The sequence below is a fragment of the Pogona vitticeps genome, chromosome 5 (genome assembly GCF_051106095.1).
Source record: "Pogona vitticeps strain Pit_001003342236 chromosome 5, PviZW2.1, whole genome shotgun sequence".
In the NCBI taxonomy this organism is placed as follows: domain Eukaryota; kingdom Metazoa; phylum Chordata; class Lepidosauria; order Squamata; family Agamidae; genus Pogona; species Pogona vitticeps.
In genome coordinates this window covers 115,392,290-115,413,903 of record NC_135787.1, presented here as the reverse complement: position 1 = coordinate 115,413,903, position 21,614 = coordinate 115,392,290, and the positions used below count along the sequence as shown (strand labels likewise).

Here is a 21,614-nt window from a genome sequence, read left to right as displayed (position 1 = left end):
AGAGAAATCAGACTTCAAATAAATCTTACACTTAAGTCTTGAAGGCAAATCACAAATCAAAGCAAGCTAATTTGCAAATTGCAGGAAGTGAGAGACGTGTCTGCTGTGTCACTCTCACACAATCAGTCCTTAAAGTTTTGCTTCTTCCAATAATGGACTTTCTATAATTATCAAAGAAGGTATATTTTGGCCACAAACCTCTTCCCACAGGGCTTAAACTGGCAAAATTTTAGTAGAGGCTTAGTTGAAATATTCAGTAGATTTTGAGCAACTGTGTGAATTAAAATTATCTTTTTCTTTATAATTTTCTGTGTATGTGTGATGCATAAACTTTATGCTGCTTTCAGTTGATTACATAATGTTTTGATTTCTGCAGGAGGCATCATCGTTAATATTTTTTTTCCTTTTTGAATTCCTAAGCAAATGCAGCTGCTGAAATCTTTCTGTAAAGCAAAAATGTCCTTGACAACAATCCAAACAGTACTGGAGGCCAGCTACACTTGTCTTCAAAGATTTTACTGACCCATGACGTCTTTTTAAAAAGAAAAACATGCACAGATGTAGTTATACTATATTCTCAATATCTTACATTGTTGTGGTATGCTCTGCAAATAATCTGTTTTAGGTCACTGCAATTAATCCATGGTCCAATTAGAATATATTTAGAAAAGTTGGGACTGTTGCTTTGATTTCATTTCCAAGCATTTTGGAACTCCATAGCTTCACTGACTGCAGTCTTCTAGGCTAGGCAGTGAGTTCTAAAGAGGTTTGTATACCAACACAAGAGGAATCAGACTGCTGGGTTCTAAAAGATAGAGAAACAGTGATTGAAGATTTTATATCCGAGGCAGCCTTCTGGAAGAGTCTTAAAACCAAGTCTCAGAATTATTGTAAGGGAAACAGAGGTGGGAAAACTTATACTGCTTTTACTACATTTGTTGGCTAAAAGTGGAAAAACTCATGGACTTCCACTTTTGATGCTATTGGGGGAAATCCTGTGAGGGTTTTAACAGGTTGTATCTAACTGCACTGACACTGCTTGAAGTGGAGAATCAGGATGTCAATCTTGAGTAGTATTTGTGCCTTTACTATGGCAGTCTTTAATGTAGCTCACAACATTTACATGTGTTGTTTTTATGTTAACTATTTCTTATTAGCTTTGTTGATGCACACTTAAAGCATTTAAATTATCCATTTATTCCCCCCCCCCAAAAAAAACCCAGCCATGCACAACCATTCAGCATATACTCTATCACAACTGTTATACTTTGCCCTGTCCCTTTATTTCCTTCATCTCTTCTCTCTTAATATTTCCTATTCTTGGTATAAATATTCTCATCTGCCCACTCATTCCTAATGTATTCTTTCCTCAAAATTTAATTTCAATCTAATATATGGAATTTTTGTTCTTGTTTTTTTGGCAGCATTTTGAAAAGGAAAAATGAGTGGTTCTGAAGAAGAAGAAGAAGAAGAAGAGATTTTTACTCTCTCCAGTGATTCAGAGCCTGAACAGAAATCTGAACCAGAATCAGAACCAGAGAATCCAGAGGATCCTATTTATGCTTTAGCTCCAACAATTAATATTCAAGATGAAAGTTCAGTTGATGTGCATTCATGTTCCGCATTTCAGTGTCTTGATGAGGTAGTGTACTCTAAATGCTCATATGCATCAGGATGAATATTATTATAAAGTACATTTCTTTTTGTCAGCTTTAAATTGTATTGATAATGTTTCTGAACAGTTTCTGTTCAGAACTATACAAGACTATGTTGTCCAGTCTCTCTTCCCCCTGCCTCCCAAAACTAGATACAGTGGTGCCTTGCATAGCGATCGCTCTGTATAGAGACGAAATCGCTTTGCGATGGACTTTTTGCCATCGCAAAAGCGATCGCTTTGCGATGGTCCCTGTGGGGGAAATTCGCTTTGCGATGATCACAGGGAAGCGATCATCGCAAAGCCCCCATTTTCGGCCAGCTGATCAGCGGTTTCAAAATGGCCACTGGGTAAACAAAATGGCCACCCGCTGTTTTCAGGCACGGATACCTCGCTTTGGAGGCACCAAAAATGGTGGCGCTATGGAGGATCTTCGCTTAAAGGTGAGTTTTTAGCCCATAGGAACACATTAATCGCATTTTAATGCGTTTCTGTGGGCTTTTTATTTTTGCTTAGCGATGTTATCGCTTAGCAGCTATTTTTTTTGCAAGGATTAACATCGCTAAGCAAGGCACCACTGTACTAAGTCTGGTGAGGATTCCCAGTGTGGTGTAGTGGATAGAGTGACAGACTAGGGCTCTGGAAAACAGGGTTTGAATCCCAACTTGGCTGTGGAAACTCACTGTGGGAGTAGAACTGGTAAAATCACTCCTTAAATATCTCACTTACCTTGAAAGGCCTATTAGGGTGGCTGTAAGTCAGTTCCAACTTGACAGCACAGTACACACAGAGACACTAAGTAGATGGTGTTTCCAGTTAACTATTTTCCAGCTCACAATGTAGTTTTTTTCAGAGATACACATGCTGTGATTGGATTTGCAAATTAAACTTGTGTGTTTAAGTTCCCATAACAAATCAGAAAACGAAATATGCTAAATGCATCAAACAGTTGAGGAAAACTACATGCTGTGGCAAACAGATGTCTTTGAGCACATGAGGAACCACCTCTTCTAAAAATGTGCTAAATGTTTTAATTTAGTATGACACTATGTCTTTTATCTGGGGTGGGAATAATACAAATGGGAGATAACATAACTCTGAATTGCATTTATGGGAAGTGAATAGAAAGCAATTTAAAAACAAATGCACATTCTATTCAACTTTTGTCTTTTTTTACTTAATTATAGTAACAGGAAGTTAATAATGAACAACTTTAAAAACAACTTGTGAAAAAAGCATGGATGTGTAGCTGTAACTTAGAATAAGATGCAGTAAATTAGCTCTTATAGAGCAGTGGTTCTTAACGTGGGCGATAATGCCCCCCAGGGGGTGATTTCATTTTTCAGGTGGGCGGTAAAACGAAAAGGGGCGGCGTGGGGGCACTGGAGCAGAAGGGGGCGGAAGGGGGGCGCTGGAGCAAGCCAAACCTGTGAAGATGGCTGCAGCCTTTTTACAGCGTGCATGAATATATATTTTCCTCCAATCTTAATTTAGTTTCAGAGTTTTCGTTTGAAATTTTTAGTTCCTGCATTGCAGTTTGTATTTATGCCCTTTTTATATTTCTTTTTGTGTCTTAAAATTCACTTATAACTAAATCATTAAATGTTACTTTTTGGGGGCATTTCATTTTCTTGGAATTGAATTTTGTTTTCAGGGGTCATTGGATTTAAGTGTCTTAAATAAATAAATAAATAAATAAATAAATAAATAAATAAATAAATAAATAAATAAATAAATAAATAAGATATCAGTGCGGGGAGGGGGGCGATGATAACTTCCTCAATAGCTCAAGGGGGCGTTTCTTTCAAAAAGGTTAAGAACCATTGTTCTAGAGCATGCAAAACCAACTACCTCACAAAATGAAAGACTGGTTCCAAATCTAAAAGCAGTTACCTGTGGCAGGAAAAGGCTGTCTATTTATTCTGATATGAGCTTGCCTCAATATGCCTTTGGCAAATGATTTTGCTTTTGTTTTGTAATTAACTAGTTGGAAGATAGGGGGTGGTTTGTTTATGTGCATATAGTTTCAGGCACATAGAGCTCAGAGATATACATTAATCTTAACTGGTCTGACTGTGTAGGAAATCTAAGCACACATTCTTGTATTCTTGATGTTGTGTTCTTTGATCCAAATTGAACTTTTCTATTTACTTTTCCATTATCTCATTCACCCGAATAGTTTGTACAGAATTGCTGAGACTCCGTTTCAAGGTTTTGCAGTCTGTAGCAGCCAGAAAGCTCTAAACAGAAGGGCATGATCTTGGTATTAAAAACAGGCATTCTTTCTGATTGTATATGTTTGTTGCCATATGTGAACGCAGCGTGGAGAAAAGGAAACAGAAGAGGAGGAAAAGAAATCTTTTGCTCTGTAGTCATACAGTAGAATGAAAGTTCCTACTGAGGGACTGCATGTTTCTACTTCTTAGCCAATGTATGGGTTATACTTTTCCTCAAGATGCTATGAGACAAATCTCTTTGATTTGGCTGATAATAGACATTAAAAATGACAACCACAAGTGTAAATTTAAATCTTGGATTCTTCTGTTGTATCTGGGAAGTTATAGAACTGCTAATTTCTCTGGCAGATATCCAGTGGTTTGAAGTTCTCATTTAAAAGTTTGCTTAGAACCTTTGTTTTATAATTTGAAGAAAGAATTTATGTAAGGAGGCAGGGGGAAAACATCCTTGCGCATAAGTGACAAATTTGAAATGTGATAGGCATTTCTTTTTAGAGTAAACCTAACCTTTGGCAGCTTTTTTACATATTTTCTTTCTGCCATGTAAAGGATTTGTGTATGTCCTTGGTTCTGAGCTTTTAATCTCGTCTGACAAAAACACAATGAATCAAAACGGTGTTCACTTTTTTCTATCAGATAGCTGGGTAAGAAAAGGACCTGAGTTCAATCTCAACAAATTCAGGTAGCCAGCTCAAGGTTGACTCAGCCTTTCCTCCTTCTGAATTCGGTAAAATGAGCTCCCAGCTCACTGGGGGGCAAAATGTTATTTGCATAATTATGTTATAAACTGCCCAGAGAGTGCTCTAGCACAGTGTTCCCCAAGCTTTTGCGGTCCATGGACCGGCTGGGGAAGGCGGGCACCCCCACGCTCGTGCGCATGCGCAAACAAGCGCTCTCTCGCTCTCTCTCTTGCACAGGCGGGCACGACCCTGCATGAGCGCTGCGCTGCCATTTGCGCATGCGTGCAAGCACACACAGCCACGAACGAGCGCCGCCATTTGCACATGCACACAACCGCTCATGCGCATGCACAAATGGCGTGCGGCAAGCAGGACCGTGCGCACAGGCGCAAATGGGCAGTGCAGGGGTGAGTGCGCACGGGGGTGGGGTGCGGGGAGGTCTCTTTCGGCGGCCCCGTCTGGCCGAGGCCAGAGAGCAGGGTTGTGGATCGCTGCTCTAGCACTATGGGGCAGTATATAGGTCAAAACAATAAAATGCCAAACATCATCTAGCACAGTCCCCAAATGCTACTGGACTTCAGTTTCCAAGAACACCAACATCTTGGGTCTCGAAATGTTGTTGAACCCCAGTTCTTAGAAATCCCAGCAGCATAGCCAATGGTCAGGGTGTCTGGGAACTGGAGTCTATCATCATCTGGGGACTTAGGTTTGGGAAACATTCATCTAAAGAAAGCTGAGACTGAATTCATTAAGCATGGTGTAGAGAAAACACAGGTAGGACACTGTGATTTAAACAAAATTATATCAGCCTCCAATGCATAGTACCCAGTTTCCATCAAATTGTTCAGATGCAGATGGAAACTGAAAGCTGTGGTGTAAGAATTGAACTTTAGTGCTGCAGAGAAAGCCAGGAGACCCATGCTCATAGTCGCCTAGGCGCTGAAGAAACATTGAGAACTCTCAGTCATGCCAGCAGTCTCAGACACTTCAATCAGGTTCTCATTTTTAGTCAGGCATGCAGAGTAAGGCCATGACCAAACCCTTTCTGTAATATAGATGTGGTGCTATAGATTGTTAACACTGTGCTTAAACCTCTTCATGCTGTGTGATTATTTGTACATACAGCAACTACTGTAAGGAATAGGCATGTAATGTGAGGGAGAACTTATAGAAGTTTGTGATGTGACCTGCCATGTATGCTTTCCTGGAAGGAAGTATTTTATACTGAAATGCATGCCATGAAGAAGTGCTCCATTGGAACTGTATAATTGGAACCAGTGGAGATTGAGATTTTATAAATTCATAAATTCATTTAATGATTTAATTAGAAGAGGCCTGTAAGCCCATTGAGTCCAACTCCCTGCTTAATGCAGGAATCCAAATCAAAGCAGAACTGACAGATAGCAGCCCAATTTCCTCTTGAATGCCTCCAATGTTGAATTGCTCACCACCTCCCAAGGTAATTTGTTCCATTGCTGCACTGCTCTAACAGTTAAGAAGTTTTTCCTGATTTTCAGCCTAAATCTGCTTCCTGCAGCTTGAGCCCATTGTTATGCGTCCTGCACTCTGGGAGGATTGAGAACAGATCCTGCCCCACCTCTATATGACTACCTTTCAAGTATTTGAAAATTACTCCTCTCAGTCTTCTTTTCTAAAGGCTAAATATTCCCAGTTCTTTCAGTCTTTCCTCATAGGGTTTGGTTTCCAGTCCTTTATCATTCTTATTGCCCTCCAAGACAACAGTTTGCTCCAGTTTGTTGGCATCCTTCTTAAAGTGTTGTGTCCAGAAGTGGACACAGTACTCTAGATGAGGCCTAACAAGTGCTGAATAGAAGGGAACTAATACCTCATGGGATTTGGAGACTATACTTCTATTAATGCATCCTAAAATCGTATTTGCCTTTTTTACCGCTACATCACACTGTTGGCTCATATTCAGTTTTTGATCTACAGCAATTCCAATATCCTTCTCACTCATACTGAGCCAAGTATCTTTCATCTTGTCACTATATCTTGTAACTATACATTTGTGTTTTTCCCCCAGGAGTAGAGTTTTGCACTTATCCCTGTTAAATTTCATTCTGTTGTTTTCAGCCCAATGATCAAGCTTATCAAGATCTTTTTGAATTTTGTTCCTGTCTCCCAGCTTATTAGCTACTCCACCCAACATTGTGTTAGCTGCAAATCTGATAAGCATACCCTGCACTCTCTCACCCAAGTCATTAATAAAAATATTGAAGAGCACTGGGCCCAGGATTGAGCCTTGGGGTACCCCACTTATTATCGTCTCCCATTTTGAGAAGGAGCCATTGATAAGTACTCTCTGAGGATAATTGTGTAAGTAACTTTGTATCCACCTGATACTAGTTTTATCCAGCCCACACCTAGGCCCTGGTCACATGTGGGAAATGTTCTCTAGTTATCCCTCAGTTAATTTATTGCCTTTTCCCCTCTAGTCACACAACACACAGTCAAGATTGAGACATTTTCTGGACCAGCAGTATAACTGGAATATTTTCCTATCACCAGGAGGGTTGTGTTATTTTGTACCTTTGTCGTACTGGTGCATTCCTTACTGGGATTGCCTGTGTGCATGATCTGCCCCACTTCTTTTCAGAATTGAAGCCAGGAAGGTGGCCACCATTACTGAGGCACACATATGAATTTGTAAATTTTTTTTGTGCCTAATACATTGGCAAAAATATGTCACCGGGGGGCCATCACCATTACATTACTGGCAAGTAATTTTTTTTATTTTTATTGGCAAATACATTGAACTATAGATATGCAGATGTCAGCCGGGGGGGTTGCCCTTAGCATTGCATGGCTATCCTATGTCCCTTTTGTTCAATACATTTCTGCAGGAGCAGCCAGTGGAACCGAGGACACTTTCCCCTTCTCGATCAATGTTCCCTCTAATTTTCAGCCCCATTGGGCAGGGCTCCACCCCCAGTGCATGGGTCTACACCCCCACGCCCCTGCACATGATTCCTTTGTGATCGGAATGAAAGAGGCTCAAAACAATCATTGTGGGTGCACAGGGGAGGAGGAAAGCTATGTGAAGGGGGCAGAGTCACACATGCTTGTGCAATTGTGCACCTTAAAGGGAACCTTGTTCCTGTATGTATGTATGTATGTATGTATGTATGTATGTATGTATGTATGTATGTATGTATGTATGTATGTATGTATGTATGTATGTATGTATGTATGTATGTATGTATGTATGTATGTATGTATGTATGTATGTATGTATGTATGTATGTATGTATGTATCAAGGGGTTAAATTGTCCCTTGAACCAAGAGAAAAAATAAACTGGTACCATGGTGTAGCCGGCCACAATGATTCAAACAGGAGGAAATAAATTGGTACCGCTAAAAGTTATTGGGACATTCACCCTGGGATAATAACCAGGGCCTTAGTTGATCTATTTCAGTCTCATTTCAGGCTTGGGTGTAATACTGAAACAGAGTTGGTTGATTTTCTTGACAACTTTTATGAGGAGAGAGTTGGGCTGTGCTACCTTGCTCTCTCTTGTTGGTCTCTCAACAATTTTCTGTACTATTGAGCAAGATGCACTTGCAGAGTGAATTGTGGAGAAGAGCACTAGGAAATTGCTGCTTGGCTTCTTTGGCATTTATGCTGTGAAATCCTGCAAGTTTCCCTTTACTGTAGTTTCTTGTGCTGTTGAACATAGACATTAGGAATTTGATATCAATTTTTTTAAAAAAATTGTAATCCTTTGAGGACTGTTATCACTGTTTGTTTGCTATATTTTTGGGATAAATATTACGATTCTGAGGGCATTTATATTTGTGTCCTGTACTTTGTCTATTTGTATTTTTAGACAGGCAGTAGTCTAAAACTGGAAAAAGAATATCATTTTCAAAGACTGTATTAATAAAATAGGTATCAAACCACAGGAAAACACATAATTTACCTTTTCTGGTGGTGATGAGTGTCTTTAAAAGCTGAATTGGGGGCACAGAATTTGTTGCAAACCAAGATAAGCAGGTACCAACAGATTTCTTTACATCCTTTGTCTGATTAAAGGAATTGAGTGTGCCCTATAAATTTCAATCTACAGTGGTGCCTTGTATAGTGATCGCTCCGTATAGCGATGAAATCGCTTTGCGATGGACTTTTTGCCATCGCAAAAGCGATCGCTTTGCGATGGTCCCTATGGGGAAATTTCGCTTTGCGATGATCACAAGGAAGCGATCATTGCAAAGCCTTCATTTTCGGCCAGCTGATCGGTGGTTTCAAAATGGCCACCAGGTAAACAAAATGGCTACCCGCTGTGCTTCCTCGCTTAAGAGGCACTGAAAATGGCCGCCCCTATGGAGGATCTTCGCTTAAAGGTGAGTTTTTAGCCCATAGGAATGCATCAATCACGTTTTAATGCGTTTCTATGGTCTTTTTATTTTCGCTTAATGATGTTATCGCTTAGCAGCGATTTTTTCTGCACAGATAAACATCGCTAAGCGAGGCACCACTGTATATGGTTTCCATAACAGGCTAGTAGAGCTGTTATGTTATGTCACTATTAATATGCTGCACAAAATCTTACCATCAGAAACCTGGACATAACATCAAAATTTACATCAGACTCTAATATCCATTTCTTTTCTTAACAATGTCTACAGTTTGAGGTTGGATCCTGTTGAATTTGTTAATTATATTGTGCTACTAGTAGTTAATTCTGTATCAATAAGAAGCGATATTAGTATTTAATGTTTGATTGGTGGCCACCATTCACTTCCTTCTGACTTTTCACAAGAGAATAGTAGATTTATTCTGCATAATGTCTCATTTTTCTAACACAGTATAGCATTATTCAGGGAATTGCTAGGAACTTTTAAATCCAGTAGAAGGAATGAGTAAGAATCACTTTGTCCTTTATAGAATGGCATCATTTACAAGATGACTTCAGATAGTCTAAACATTTCCATGTAATGTTAACAATTTATAAGGGATGTGTTTTATGGATTTCATTACTTAATTGGAGTAAAATGCTCCTATTAACAATGGTTTGTGTAAAATGCATGGCTTTTATTGATCAGATTGGATATAGTAGCTATGTTTTTGTAGCTATGATCTGGAAAACTCCAACTCCTGACTGTTTCCAGTGAGGTCAGTGTTATTTTTTAGAATCTTTTCAGACAAGAACCCTCTGTTCCTTTTATTGATGGCACTGTATTAAAACGTACACACACACACACACACACACACACACACACACACACACACACAGAGAGAGAGAGAGAGAGAGAGAGAGAGAGAGAGAGAGGGAGGGAGGGAGGGAGGGAGGGAGGGAGAGAGAGTATTGCTATGTTTGTATATAGTGGATGAGAGAGACCAGCATTGTGGAAAGTATTTTTCATCTCTTTTATTTGGAGTTTGGAGTGAGGAATAACCTTGCACCTTTTTAGCCTTTAAAAATCAAAACAAAATAGCTAAACAAAAGCTGATTAATTTTTGGTTGACTGGATGACTCTGCATGAGGGTTACAGAACCACTGTAAAGAATTAATGGCTAAAATCCTATTGTGTAGTTCCACTTGTAGTGGGCAAATGGCAAAACTCTCAGTGGATTCTCACTGCTACTTAATGAGTCTAGTGGGCTGGTGCATGTCCAAAAATCCAGGAGGGAATTCATTAATTGTGAGCGAGGAGCAGCTGCAAGTGACACCATTTGCCTTCTGCAGGTATAACTATACAAAAGGATTTTGACCATATTGTTAGAAAGTCCCTGAGGATATTTTAAAAATGAAAATTCAGATTAGAATGCAAACATTTCCAAAATTATAGAAACATGAAGTTGTGTTTCCTATCACTGATGGTGTCACAAACTGATGTCATTGAAGTTTGACTCACCGGCTGATATTATAGACATTGTGCAATATGTGCTTTTTATGTAAATCCAGTTGTAGTTCTCACATCATGCAGAATGGCAGTGCATTGGGGAACATCAATAGGAAACATTAAGATAGCATGCCTTCTCCAATACAGATGCTCTTCACACATAATTCAAAAAGTCTGACACATGGGGACAATGGCTACATGATGTCAAAATCTCCATGTAGACTTGAATACTTTGACAGCTTGAACACAGTCCATAATAGGTTCCAAGAGCAACATGTTGGCCCTGGGAAACACCAAGGCCAGTTGTCATTCCAGTTATATACAATCAACAGTCATTAGGAGGGTTGCATAAAACTTAAGGTGACTGTCTTTCCAGGAGAAGGACTTGAGATATGTTGCAGAGCCAAAACCTTCACACAAATGATGCTAACAATATTGCAGACAATGTTGGAAAGGGGATGAACATTGTGCAGGGGAAAGAAATAGGAACACAGAGCCCAGGAATCATATGGACTAGCACAGTGGTCCCCAATCTTTTTGGGACTGTGGCCCAGCTGAGCCTCTGAGGAAGGTGCTCCCCCTCTGCGCATGCTCTCTTGGGTGCATGCGTGAAGCAGTGGGGGAGCGGGAGCACACCAGCGCTGACATAAGCGCTCCCCCACCCCTTTGTGCATGCGCAAAAGCGCCAGCATGCCCGTGCACCCACCAACCCCTTCACACGGGCACTCAGGCACATGCGTGAAGGGGTGGAGGAGTGCTCACGCCGGTGCTGGCACACATGTGTGTGCACAAAGCAGCTGTGGGGAGGGGAGTGCATGCACGGGGGGAGGTTGAAAGAGACACACAGAGAAAAAAAATGAAGGGTGCAAGAAGAGAAACCTGAGGCAGGGAGACATGAATAACCCCAGCCCATGAAGGGGGGGGGGACCCTGGGAGACCCTAGTTTCAAGAAATTTACCCCCTTTTGACATATTTGCCCCAGGGCAGGAAGAAATGGGGAGTTGGGGGACAATTAGCAGTAGAAGGGCACAGAAAAATTGACAAGGATACTCTTGCTGTGAAGGGAACAGTGAGAGTATGGGATTTCTCATCTATGTTTATTAATGTTTTGCCTGTTACACTCAGCTTAAAGTTGAGTCAGAAACAGTGTTTGAAATATTTGCTGACCACCAAGAGGTGATTGTTGGTGGTTATTTCAGAAGTAAGAATAAAACAGTTGAGTTAAAAGAAGAAAGAGTGTCTCGTGCAGTTATTGGGCGATTAACATCTACTGAGGGTAAAGGGGAAGTCTCTCACAGACTAGTACACTGACAGTTTATCCTGAAATTTGTATCAGATTGGGCACAGATGAATTTGAATTAAACCTGGCAACTACATGAGGTAACACTCAATGCAGCAGTTTCACCTGGGGAAACACAATTTCGTAAACTGTGAATCACAGGAGACCAAACCTGTGTTCCTCACTTTGGAGTTGGACCCTCAGTGACAAAAAGCTAAGAAGCAAAAGTACTTGTGCCCAGCAGAGCTTCATGTCAACCGGAAGAACTGCAGATGCCTTCTTTCTAATCATGACATCTTCATGCTGTTATTATTTCCCCTGGTTTCCTACTTTATGTGCTGAGTTCTGTACTTTCAAGATTATTTGGGGATGTTGTAGGTTTTTCGTGCAGTTTGGCTGTGTTCTAAAGTTTTTTCTTCCTAACCTTTCACCAGTCTCTGTCCTCTTCAGAGGACAGGAGTTAGAACTCTGTCTGTGTTCTGGTGTAGTTTGTGGGATAGTTGACTATTTATAGCTGTGGGATCGGCTTTTTCTCCTTTTCAGGAGATTGGGTGATTATGATGATCAGCGTGTTTTTTGTTATGGGTGTATTGTTGTGATAAGGGGAGAGGATCTGTCACAGTGATATATGGATGCTAGCTGGTTTTTTGTGTGCAGTGATCACCAGTCCTTGTGGCTAGGTAGTTTGTTGACCTTTTGCAGGCTGTATTTTTCAGTGCTGGGAGCCAGGCTTTGTCGAGTTTTAGACTTCCTTCTTTTTTGTTGAAGCTCTGCTGGCATTTGTGGATTTCAATGGCTTCCTTGTGCGGTCTAACATAATGATTGCTGGTGTTCTGCATTTTGAAATAGGATTTCATGTTCAGCTTGTTTCTGGGCATGTTCCGCTACTGCCAATTTTTCTGGTTGTTTTAGTCAGCAGTGTCTCTCATGTTCTTCGATTCTGGTGTGAATGCTGCGTTTTGTGGTCCCGATATATACCTGTCCACAACTGCAAGGTATCCGGTATACTCCTGCAGTGGTGAGGGGGTCCCTTCTGTCCTTTCCTGACCATAGCATTTGTTGTATTTTTGTGGTGGGCCTGAATACTGTTTGTAGGTTGTGTTTTTTCAAACTTTTTTCAAAAGTTTCCCCATGCAGTCCACCCACCCACACAGACCTACACCCACCCACCCACCCACCTACCAAAACAAACAAACACCAAGCCACCAAACACAACAAAAAAGAGGCATAATCAAAACACAGATAGACCGTGTGAATTGGAACTGTGAAGCTCAATTTCTCAGCACCGAACTCAACCATCTGAATTGGGCCCTACAGGCAAATGGCTGTCCCAAGAATGAAATCACAAGAGCCATCAAACCAAGAAAATAACACCAAACTGAAGAAGAAAAACACCCACAAATAAAGTATTTCTGCCATACATCAAAGGGGTCACAGACCACATGGGGAAACTTTTGAAACAACCTGGCCATGAATGTCTTCAAGAATACATTATTTGGGGACTTTTGCTATTAAAGATATTCCATCACCAGAAGGATCCAATTCTGCAGATACAACTTAGAACATCCCATCTCAGTGATGCAATTTGAGGACATGATTGCATGGCTAACTTGTTTTTTTCAAAAGATAGTTCACTTGTTGTTTCTGTTTTGTGGTGACAGAGACATGCTGGAATTTCGACAAAGGTAATTTTGCAAGACAGTCATTTCCCAACTTCTGTAAAGCTGTCAGCAGTGTAATAATTAATGCAAAATATATGGTTATATTCAGTTTTTCCACATTTATTTTTTAACATGTGACCAAGTACAAGCACTCGGCGTGCCATTAAAAAAAATCAAGAATTAGTAATAAAGGTTTGTGGAATCATAGGTGAAGAGATTCAAGACATAAGAGTGAAACTACAATGTAAGTTTGTATTAATCATTGTGATAGCAAAAAAATTATTTTATTTATTCATTTATTTATTTATTCAACTTATATGCTGCCCACTCTACCCAAAGGTCTCTGGGCGGCTTACAATTGAGCTTCGTATTGTCTCTGATACTCCATTCTAGATATCAATTGTGCAATTAAGCTTTAAACTGCGTGTTATAATAGGAAATTATAATGGAAAATAGCTTATTTAAAGTGTGGAATGCCACATAAGTCACTCTTCCATAAAACTGAGTTTTATTTGTTGAAGTCTGTGAAGAGACAGATATGTCTCCTACTAGAAGATAAATTGTTTCTGCTTTCAGATGTCCTTATAAAAAATTTATGGCATGGAAAACAGCACAGTGATTTATTTGTCAGTTCCTTTAAAGTGAACTTCTAAGATACCTAGGCCAGGATCCTCTAGATATTTATGTTTTGCAGAACATCAGTTACAGGAGCAATATTTACAGGAGCAACTATTCAGAGAGATGCTTGTCACTTGCTGCTTGCGTGCCTCGTCTTACTGTCATAATTGATGCTCTATGTGTGGTGAACATAAGTTGGATTCTGGTCATAGTGTTTCTTTTTGCCTTGTAATTTTCTGTTTGAGTCACCTATATAAGCATGTTATGTGACATAATCTCCATTTCTTTATGAGAGTGACCACCAGGATGGTAAAAGGTATGGAAAATAGACTTGTTAGAAACTCTTGAAGGACATGGAAATGCTTGGCCAGGAAAGGGGAAATCTGAGAGATTATATGATAGCTGTCTTCAAATATTGGAAGGGTGGTCCTGAGGAAGATGGAGCAAGCTTGTTTTTGTTGCTCCTGAGATTAGAACTCAAAGTAATGGACTCAGATGTCACTTAAGCATCTTCTTATAAGAAGATATGTTTGGGAATGAATTTAACTGCCTTGGGGGATAGTAGACTCTCCTTTGTTTTAACAGAGGTTAAATAGCCACTTGGATGATTTAGCTATGGATTTTCTGTTTCAGCAGGAGACTCATGCCCTTGTGTTCTCTCCTAGCTATTACAATATGAAACACTCACTAAGTTCTCAAGGCCTTTCTTTCTCCTTCCAAAGTCAAATTAGATGCTTCAGAATGGCCTCAGATGTCATGCAAAATATGAAATTGAGCAAGCCCTCTTAGACTTCTGAAACAGTTGAGCATATGTTCGGTGTTCTTTGCACACATGGAGGTGGAAAGAAAGAATTTCTAAATAAATATTTCAAACTGGATGATAGCATAATTTTAGAAGAGACATTCCATCATGTTTTGAAAGCTGTCAGTCATAATACATTATTTTCCTCACCTACACATCTTAAATTTAGCATGCATTATTTTGTTGTTGTTCACTGGAAGGGGACTAATTTTTTAAAATCCAGTTGGTGAGGCCCGTGTCTCTGATAAAATCACACTATGGAAGGGAAAACATATTCACTGGAAGAAGTACAGTACTGTACACAATTTTCTTTACAAGCAACTCCTTTGCCTTTAACAGAGTACTTTCATGTTGTTCTGACAAGTGACATTTATTATTTCTAGATAATGAAATAATAGATGAGTTGACCTGCATTTCATGTTGATTGTTAGTTCACTGCAAGGATGCTGAGAGAGATTCTGTCAAAGTTGATGAATCTGGACTTACAGCTCATTTGCTCACAGAGGCTTCAGGTAATCTTTCTGTTGCCAGCAAACATGACACTGGTAGGATATGTTAGAAACAAAGGCCTCTGTCATACTTACTTCAGATATTTCCAAATGACTTGTGAATTGTCTTTCAATACGTTCCCCCCAAAGTTCAAAATGTTCTATTTATATTTTAGGCTAAGTAATGTCTGAAGAAATTACCGGTACTTTTCAGATATTGTCAGATCACAGTTCCCATCACCGATAACCCGCATAGCCTGTGGTATGTTTTTGGGAGTTTCTGCCCTCAACATCTGAAGGCCAAGATTTCTCATCCCATGCTGAGGGCTCCTTCATATGCATTTGCACGAATGCCTCTTGTCTTGCATCAAAACCAAGTTCCTATTTTGCTGTTGGAATCACTAGAAATGTTTGGTGATTGGTGTAATAATTTCAGAACATTCAGGAAGTAGGTTACTCTTTTGCTCTTCAGTATTTTCATTGTGGACTGATGCTCATATTCTCATTGGCAGATAAACTTTTTTTTTTTTGCAGATTCTGCTTTCTGAGTACCTGCTAGCAGTCTCTGTGATAAATATTGGCCTCCACATTGACAGTCACATTGTTGCTGCTGTGTTGATTTTCTAACTGACCAGGGTAAAAATGGTTTAATTGCTGTTAAAGTCCTTGTGGGTGGAGGTGAAGGTAACATCTGTCTTCCCTCTTTATGCCAGTGTGGCTGTAGAGCTTTAATGTTGTTCCAAAAGCTGTTCAAGCAAATGCAACTTAGAATGTTTCATTGTGTGGGGACAGGCAATGCCTGTGTTTTCAAAACAGTTGCTTGGTGAATATTTTTATAGCTGTGATTAGAGTTAGAAATTGCCTGCATTTGGTACACAGCAGAAAAAGACAGCAATGACTAAATATTTATAAATGGCACAAAATGCACAATGTGCTGTGATATACAGTGGTGCCTTGCATAGCGATCGCTCCGTTTTACGATGAAATCGCTTTGCGATGGATTTTTTGCCATCGCAAGAGCGATTGCTTTGCGATGGCCCCTATGGGGAAAATTCGCTTTGCGATGATCGCGGGGAAGCACTTCCCCACGATCATCCCAAAGGCCCCGCCGATCAGATGTGCAAAAATGGGACCTTTGGGATGATCGCGGGAGAGCGCTCCCCCGCGATCATCCCAAAGGCCCCATTTTTGCACAGCTGATCGGCGGGGCCTTTGGGATGATCGCAGGGAAGCGTTTCCCCGCGATCATCCCAAAGGCCCCATTTTCGCACAGCTGATCGGCGGGGCCTTTGGGATGATTGCGGGGAAGCGCTCCCCGGCGATCATCCCAAAGGCCCCATTTTCGTACAGCTGATCGGCGGTTCCAAATTGGCCACCCGCTGTGTTGCCTCAGTTTAGAGGCACCGAAAATGGCCGCCCCTATGGAGGATTTTCGCATAAGGTGAGTTTTTAAGCTCATAGGAACGCATTAAACACGTTTTAATGCATTTCTATGGGCTTTTTAAAATCGTTTAGCGATGAAATCGCTTGGCGACGTTTTTCCTGCATGGATTAACGTCGCTAAGTGAGGCACCACTGTAGCTGGTATATTGTACTGATTAGAATGTTTAACTAGGATTAGGCAGAATAAATGCCTTGCATCCCACACTTCATTATTGTTCAGATGACTGTACTACAAGGTGAGGAGGAATCCAGAAAAAAACTCTTCTGAATAGAGCTATCCCGGATGCTTATAATTTTAAATTAGAGTGATTGCTCTACATATATACATAACTTTGTATGCAGCAGAAGTGGGAAATCTATTGCCCTCCACAAATTGTTGTATTTTATCCCCTGTCATCCATCAGTATTGATTATGATAGCTAAGACTGAGGAAAGCAGCAGTCTATCAATCTCTGGAGGGCCACACTTTCCCCCACCTGATAACATAAAAGAGTCTGTGTAACTGAAAAGTCTGTTCAACTAATTGTTAATAATAATTTCTTCAGTATTCTTAATGGACTTAATGGACTTATCTTATTTATCCTTACAGTTGTCTGTTAAAGTGGTTTAATCTGACAGTTTTCAATGTAAACAGGGTCTTCTCTATTTAACCCCAACATTAAACCTGCTGGTCTCAAATATTCTGGATGTAGAGAGGACTTTCTGTAGTTTTCTATTGAACAAAATTTGTAAAAATGAAAATTTGAACATGGTAAGGTACCTTGGTTTGGTATGTCTAGATTAGGAAAAGAGTTTTGCTTTGCTGATCTTCACATCTAGCAGCTGTTATTCCTGTCTATCCTATCTTAAAAGGTTTGATGTTCTGAATGTTACATTATCAAGATTCAAAATTATATTGTTTTGACATAATTTGTAGAAAAACAGTTTTTGCTGTATCAGAAGTGCTATGGAGTTCATATTTGAAAAACCCATTTTTAAGGACCAAACCTTGTTTTTTGTGTGTGTGTGTTTGTTTGACCTGGCATTCTTAAAAATTGCAGGGTGTCTGTGCTTTTCAGCAGAAGAGCATCACAAGAGAAAAGGTTAAAAATCCATCCAATTTCTACCCACTCTCTTTTAGGGCAGATGGCATCCACCAGAGCTTTATTTTGTGACTGATAAAAACATCACGTCCCCATGCTTGGGTTGGGGGTGGGGACATTGTACAATTGCATGTCAAATGTACAGATTTATGACAAACGGATTTCGGAAACAAAGGCAGATCATCAGATGGCAATATTAATGTGTTTTCTTTCAGTAGTTAGATGGATGGGATAACTGTAGGCATTAAAATAATTGTGCTTATTCTCCTACTTGGTTTAAATCATAGATGAAATAGAGTGAAAGGGTATGGTTGCTTCAAAACTGGGGAGGACCTTGTTTAATCCTCTTTTGGAATTTCAAACTTTGGCAGAGATGCAAAACTGTAAATGCAAAACATTACTGATGCCAAAGGAAAAATTTCCGTATTCTCAGTATCATTATTTCTTCCCTCTTTATTTGCAAAGGCTTATATTAACTTTTGTTAAGACTTCTACGGAGGTGCAAGACAATTATAACTGTAACTCTCTTCTTGCCCTCATCCCTACAATAGAACATCAGCATTTCCTTTCAGCCTCTGCTTAGATCCCTTTCTTGTGCTATTTTAACTCATTCCATAGTACAGTGGTGCCTCGCTTAACGTTTGCTTCGTTTAACGTTTTTTTCGCTTAACGTTTATTTTTTCAGAGGCAGATTGTGCTTCGTATAACGTTTTTCCCTATGGGCGATTTTCGCATAGCGTTTTTGGGACCATGCTTCGCTTAACGTTTTTTTTGTTTTCAATTTAAAAAGTGTCTTAGAAGGGTCCAAAACGGTTCTAAATGCTTGGATTCGTTAGAGGACCCCTTAAGTCATGTGCAAACCTGATTTGGCTTTGATCTGACGTTTCGTTAATTTTTTGTGAATTTTTGTTTTTTGGCCCATAGGAACCAATGGACCTGTCAAAATCTGACAGCTCCATGCTTTCCTATGGGGGAGAAAACAATTTACAAAAAATTAATGAAAGTTCAGATCAAAGCCAAATCAGGTTTGCACACAACTTAGGGGGTCCTCTAACGAACCCAAGAATTTAGAACAGTTGCTGAGTCTTCATTAATTTTTTGTGAATTTTTTCTTCCCCCATAGGAAATAATGGAGCTGTCAGATTTTGACAGCTGTCAAAAGTTGGGGGGAAAAAATTCACCATTAATTAACGAAAAGTCAGATCAAAGCCAAATTAACTTTTGCATCCGTTTTAGAGGGTGCAGAAGCTAATCCAAGCATTTAAAACCATTTTTGACCCTTTTATGACACACTTAATTTTGCAAAAATTGACTTCGCAAAGCCATTGAAACCTATTGAGTCAGCTACAATACATTCCAATGGAGGATACATTGTATCGTTTAACGATGTTTCCTATGGGTTTTTTCGCTTAAGGACGGCAATCCGTGCCTATTGGAACGGATTAACCGGTTTCCAATGCATCTCTATGGGAAATGGTGTTTCGCATAAAGTTTTTTTCGCATAAGGTTTTTTATTTTGGAACCAATTAAAAACGTTATGCGAGGCACCACTGTATTTAGCATAGTAGGAAGAATCCATAACTGCAGTATCTTCCCATTACCATCCTTTATTCTTAAATACATGCCAGATTGAAATAATGTACTTTGGTGAATCTCATTCTGTTTATTAAGTCTTTTTTATATATGGCCCATGGTTTTTCCTCTTGAATCCCCAACCTATTTTTGCAAAGCTGAAGTTTTAAAGCTTACACTTGATTCATAAGTGTTGCTCTTATACTGTATATACCGCCAGACACATCCCTGCTATAATGTTTGTTAGATTCACCCAGCCTTTTAACAGAGAACAAGATTTGTGGTCGTTAATCTAAAACATGTTGTTTTAGGTGTGGCTAGCTGTTTTACTGCAAATCATTTTATCTCATCTTAACGTCTGTAACACTGTGGCACATGAATACAGGCAATTGTAGGATATAAGAAGCAACCCACTCCCAGTAACAGGAAATGGTTTGCAGCTTCATGTCTTAAGGAGACTTCTTTTTGAGATCATATTAGCCCTGACATCTTCAAACATAGTGTCTTTCTTGAATAAATCCTTGGAGTATGCTAATAGAAATGCACGGTGTCCATCCAAAACTTAAACTGCCTTGAACAAATGAGTATATAAAGCTTTCTTAAATGAAACCTTTCCATGAATTCCAGGCCAGGGATAACATGGGAGGTGGCAGACTCTTCACCTTCCTTATGTATGGTCACTGGATAATTCGGAGATAGCCCATGTGCATAAATCCTTACCCACTGAAGAGGCAGGATTCCCACTAGTTTAGAGAGGATCCTCTGCATGTATTGCTGTGTGTGAAGGAGCTGTTTCCAGATGTTTTGATCCACATGCATGGGTGATGGTGGAGCATGCTGCGAAGTTTCCTACCCCCAATGCATGTTCATTATTTGTGGTTTTAAATGCCCAAGAAGAAGTGTTCTTGCATTACTACTGGTATAAGCAGCCCACTCTGTCTTCTCCAGTTGACTGCTGGCTGTCTGTTCAGGGCAGCAACATTTGGTCTTCCAGATGTTTGAAAGCAACTTTCATTAATCTTCTCTACCACAGCCAATTATGAGGGATGCTGGGATTTGCCATTCAACAACATCCGAAAGGCCATAGCTTGCCAGCACCTGGACTACTCTGACCTCGCCATTTCCTTGGGCATGAAGAACTTTCATTCTTGTAATTAGAGATATAGAGAGCCTTTTCAATGGAAATACCAGGGGGATGAACCTGGAAACTTCTGCAAAGAAAACATGTGCTCTCTGATACTGATTTATGGATTGTTGCCATAACTATTGAGTTGCTAGTTACCAAGGCTTTCACTAGAAGCCCTGTTATGGACTTCCTTCTTGTCCACTTTGCCTCGTACTTTTCCTTCCTAGCTGTTTTCAAAAATCTTTAATGCTTCCCCCCCTTCTTCAGTGCCAAGGGCTTAGGGTGGATGAACACTTTACACTGACAAGCTTGTATTTTCTGCTGCTCAGAAATCACTTGGGAATTTTCAGGAAGATCTGCTGTAATTGTTCTTAGTTTGTAAATATTCTTCAAAGCCAACAGTTTTCAGTTCAAAAGAAGGATATGCTCATAACAGAAGAGATATACATAGTCAGCTTTTGTGAGGGGGGAATGTGAGGTTTCTTTGTTTATAAGCATTTGTTCAATATCATCAGTATCAGTAATTATTTCTGATAGTCTGATATCTACATCTAGGATGACAGAATTGATAGTTTCACAACCAAGAGTGGCAGCCTGGGCAAAATGCAGACCTATTATCCAGTTTTTCATTATAGTAAAATGAAATTTGAAATAGACTTATGACAATAAAAGCAGAAATAGTTTCTTAAAACATATTAAATATACAACCATACTAATCAAGCAAAATCCAAAGAAACAAAACAAAGCGAAACAAAGATAAAAACATGTGGTACCTTAAAGAGTAGCTATTATATTTTAGTGTGAGCTTTTGTGGACATGTCTGCTTCATCAGATATATGAAAAGAGAATGAAATGTCAGTTGCGTACTAAATATTCATTGGTTCTTGGGTTATGGTATGTTTACATGCAGTAATTTGTTTTAGGGCTCTATTGTATTAAATTCATAATGATTTAAGAAACCTAGGCTTATATTAAATCCACTTATATGGGTGTCTGTCATGTATATAAATTTTATCTCAGCTGCTTGTATTCTTGATTTGTAATGATTTTGTTCAAAAATGGTGACTTTCAAATCTTCCACTGAGTCTCCTGGTAGATTGAAATGG

The 21,614-nt window shown here is 39.6% G+C and overlaps 1 protein-coding gene across 2 annotated transcripts in view; it reads left to right on the top strand.

Annotated features, from left to right (window-relative positions):
• CCDC146 (coiled-coil domain containing 146) overlaps positions 1 to 21,614 on the top strand; it is a 112,626-nt gene that overhangs the window by 22,890 nt on the left and 68,122 nt on the right. For both annotated transcript variants that reach the window (XM_073000703.2, XM_078394329.1), the window contains exon 2: positions 1,425 to 1,642. In XM_073000703.2, the coding sequence (XP_072856804.2) occupies positions 1,442 to 1,642 (201 nt within the window). In that variant the 5' untranslated portion in view covers positions 1,425 to 1,441. The remainder of the gene's footprint in view (positions 1 to 1,424; positions 1,643 to 21,614) is intronic.